This window comes from Centroberyx affinis, unplaced genomic scaffold, assembly GCF_046629955.1.
Source record: "Centroberyx affinis isolate AG114_WGS23_722 - 3 ecotype Tasmania unplaced genomic scaffold, CSIRO-AGI_Caff_v1 ptg005132l_1, whole genome shotgun sequence".
Classification (NCBI taxonomy): domain Eukaryota; kingdom Metazoa; phylum Chordata; class Actinopteri; order Beryciformes; family Berycidae; genus Centroberyx; species Centroberyx affinis.
In genome coordinates, this window is record NW_027282546.1 from 1 (window position 1) to 3,609 (window position 3,609).

General features: G+C 54.6%; 1 protein-coding gene across 1 annotated transcript; it reads right to left on the reverse strand.

Moving 5' to 3' along the window:
- Window positions 1-1,895: 1,895 nt before the first annotated feature.
- On the reverse strand, window positions 1,896-2,989 carry LOC139666804 (mediator of RNA polymerase II transcription subunit 15-like; the record flags this gene model as incomplete). The annotated part of the gene is made up of 2 exons (XM_071546123.1): window positions 2,897-2,989; window positions 1,896-2,645 (listed from the first exon to the last, which is right to left on the reverse strand). Coding segments are annotated over exons 1-2 (843 nt in total), but the record flags the coding sequence as incomplete, so codon positions are not given.
- Window positions 2,990-3,609: the final 620 nt, after the last annotated feature.

The following is a 3,609-nucleotide window of genomic DNA, read 5'->3' on the forward strand; positions in this document are numbered from 1 at the left end:
TATTCCAACTATCCAATGCATCAGGGATTTGGAAGACACAAGCAGACACACACACACACACACACACACACACACACTCACAGTGGGCAGGTCAGTGGAGGAGGGTTTAAAAGCTTGGCAGAGAGAGAGAGAGAGAGGCAGAGAGAGAGAGAGAGAGAGAGAGAGAGAGAGAGAGAGTCAGGATGGAGGGAGTGCATCAATGGTGATATACAGAGAGGGAGAAAGGCAGAGAGAAGAGGAAAACAGAGAGGAAGGGAGGGATGGGGAGAAAGAGAAAAATACAGGTTAGACAGAGAGAGAGAGAGAGAGAGAGAGAGAGAGAGAGAGAGAGAGAGAGAGATCAGCAGAACAAGACAACCTGCAATGCAGATGGACTGATAGAGAGACTGAGAGAAGCTTTAATATTAATTAATCATTAATGAATGGTGAATTAATAATTATTTAACATTGATTTATTAGCATTAATTATTTCATACCTTCACCTCACTGGTAACACTTTACAATAAGGGTACATTAATTAAGGGTTAGTTAATGCTTAATTAACAGTTAACTAATTTGTCTGGTAATCATTACTAATGGTGTTCATGTTAACTAAGGTATTAATTTATACATTATTTAATAGTCATCTTTATAAACTATTAAATAATGTATAAATTAATACCTTAGTTAACATGAACACCATTAGTGAATTACACATTAGTTAACTGTTAATTAAGGGTTAGTTAATGCTTATTAAGCATTAACTAACCCTTAACTTAGTGACCCTTATTGTAAAGTGTTACCCATTCATGGATGGTTAGTTTATTTCCTACATTGTTTACTAATTAAACAATGTAGGAAATAAAGTCCACATGACATGAAAAATGTCACGGTTCTGTCATGTCTTGCCTTTGTGTTTTCCTTGTTTCTGTGTTTCCTGTCTGCCTTGTGTCTCCGCCTCCTGGTCTATCTCTCTTCACCTGTTCCCTCCTCCTGCTCCCACACACCTGTACCTCATCACTAATCACCCATCCCCACAGTATATCTACCCCGGTTCACTATCCACTCTTTGTCAGTTCGTCTGTTTTGCCTACCCGTTCTGTTTTGCTTCCTGTTTGTTACCTGCTCTGTTCCTGTTCCCGTGTCCCCTGCCTTGTCACCAGTTTTTGGACTTCTTGCTTTGTTGCCAGCCAGGTTGGGTTTTTGTCTTCCTTGTTTGCCAGCCTGTTGTGGTTTTTGGTTTTTGGTTTTCCTGTGTTTGTACTTTGCTTTAATTCTTTATTAAAGTCCCTGTTTTCGTTAATCCCTGCCTGCCTGTCTGCATTTGAGTCCTCACCACACCTAACCCTGACAGTACGAACTGACCAAGATGGACCCAGCAGACAGGTCCCCTGCCTCTGCAAATGGAACAGAGATGATTACCCTGTTTGCCTACTTTGCCCGGCAAGCAGCCTTGTCTGCTAGCAACCAGCCAGCTAGCCACCAGCCAGCACTCCAGTCGGTTAGGCTCGGGTTTTTGAGCCTGAAACCTGCCTGTCCTGACCCGGCTTTCCTGGAACCCCTGGTTCCTACCACGGATCATCTGGGGAGCCGCCATGATGCCCAGCGGTCATCCTTTGAGGGGACTCGTCTTGCCTTTTTCACGGGGACCCGTGGAGGCACCAAGAGGCGGCGAGGTCCCCGTGGCTCCCGACGCCACTGGCTCACTCAGCAGTCCTGCGCCACAGAGTCTCCGCTACCCAGCGCCACTACTGGGGTCCAGTCAGTCCCTGTTCCCGAGCCGCGGCAATCCCCTGTTCCTGTCGGGCCGTGGCAATCCCCTGTTCCTGTCGGGCCGCGGCAATCCCCTGTTCCTGTCGGGCCGTGGCAATCCCCTGTTCCTGTCGGGCCGCGGCAATCCCCTGTTCCTGTCGGGCCGCGGCAATCTCCAGTCCCTGTTCCTGTCGGGCCGCGGCAATCTCCAGTTCCTGTTCCTGTCGGGCCATGGCGGTCTCCTGTTCGTGCTGGGTCACAGCACTCTCAGCTTCCTGCGCCGCGGAAGCTCCCTGTCGCCGAGCTGCGGCAGTCACCCGTTCCTGCGCCGCGGAAGCTCCCCGTAGCTGAGCCGCGGTGGTCTCCTGTTCCTGCACCATGGCAATCTCCTGTTCGTGCTGGGTCACAGCACTCTCAGCTTCCTGCGCCGCGGAAGCTCCCTGTCGCCGAGCTGCGGCAGTCACCTGTTCCTGCGCTGCGGAAGCTCCCCGTAGCCGAACCGTGGTGGTCTCCTGTTCCTGTACTGCGGCAATCTCCCGTTCCTGCCGGGCCGCGGCAATCCCAGCTTCCTGCGCCACAGAAGCTTCCTGTCGCCGAGCTGCGACAGTCACCTGTTCCTGCACCTCGTCTGGTCCCTGTTCCTGCACCTCAGCTGGTCCCTGTTCCTGCGCCACAAAAGCGCCCTGTCGCCGAGCTGCGGCAGTTACCTGTTCCTGCGCCGCGGAAGCTCCCTGTTCCCGCTGAGCCGTGGCAATCTCTTGTTCCTGTTGGGCCGCGGCAATCTCTTGTTCCTGTTGGGCCGCAGCAATCTCTTGTTCCTGTGCTGCAAAGGCCTCCTGTTCCTGGGCTGCAAAAGCCTTCTGTTCCTGGGTTGCAAAAGCCTTCTGTTCCTGGGCTGCAAGAGCCTTCTGTTCCTGTTGGGCTGCAAAAGCCTTCTGTTCCTGTTGGGCTGCAAGAGCCTTCTGTTCCTGTTGGGCTGCAAGAGCCTTCTGTTCCTGTTGGGCTGCAAGAGCCTTCTGTTCCTGTTGGGCTGCATGAGCCTTCTGCTCCCGTCTCGCAGCAATCCGCTGAGCCAGAGGTGCAGCAAGTTTTTGGTCCTGTTCTGCTGCCGTCAGCTCTGGCTGTGTGTCAGCAAACCCCTGTTTCCCTACCTTCACCGGCTCGCCTGCCGGGCTCCCAGCTGACACAGCCTACACTGCAGCCAGATTCCCAGTTGTCGGCCGCATCTGTCGACGCCCTGCCATTCCCCGTCGGCCATCTCAGACAGCCGTTGCCGGCCTCCGGTCCTGCACTCCAGCCGTTGCCGGCCTCCGGTCCTGCACTCCAGCCGTTTCCGGCCTCCGGTCCTGCACTCCAGCCGTTTCCGGTCTCCGGTCCTGCACTCCAGCCGTTTCCGGCCTCCGGTCCTGTTTTCCTGTCCCCGGCTTCCGGTCCAGCATTCCAGTTTCCGGCCTCCGATCCTGTACTCCAGTCTCCGGCCTCCGATCCTGTACTCCAGTCTCCGGCTTCCGGTCCTGCTTTCCTGTCCCCGGCTTCCAGTCCAGCATTCCTGTCTCCGGCCTCCGAACCTGAACTCCAGTCTCCGGCTTCCGGTCCTGCTTTCCTGTCCCCAGCTTCCGGTCCAGCATTCCTGTCTCCGGCCTCTGGTCCCGCACTCCCGCTGCCAGACTCCAGTCCTGTACTCCTGAAACAAGAAGCTGACCTCGCAGCCTGCCCCGACCCACAGCCGAATCTTCTGGTGTCGGCTGCATTCCCTGACCTCCAGCTGCGTCGTCGACCTGAGCGGTTCCGCCTTCGTCGTCGACCTCCTGAGCGGTCCCGCTTACATTACCGGCCTCCAGAGCTGTTCCGCCGCTCTGGTTGTCCTCCTGCCCGTCT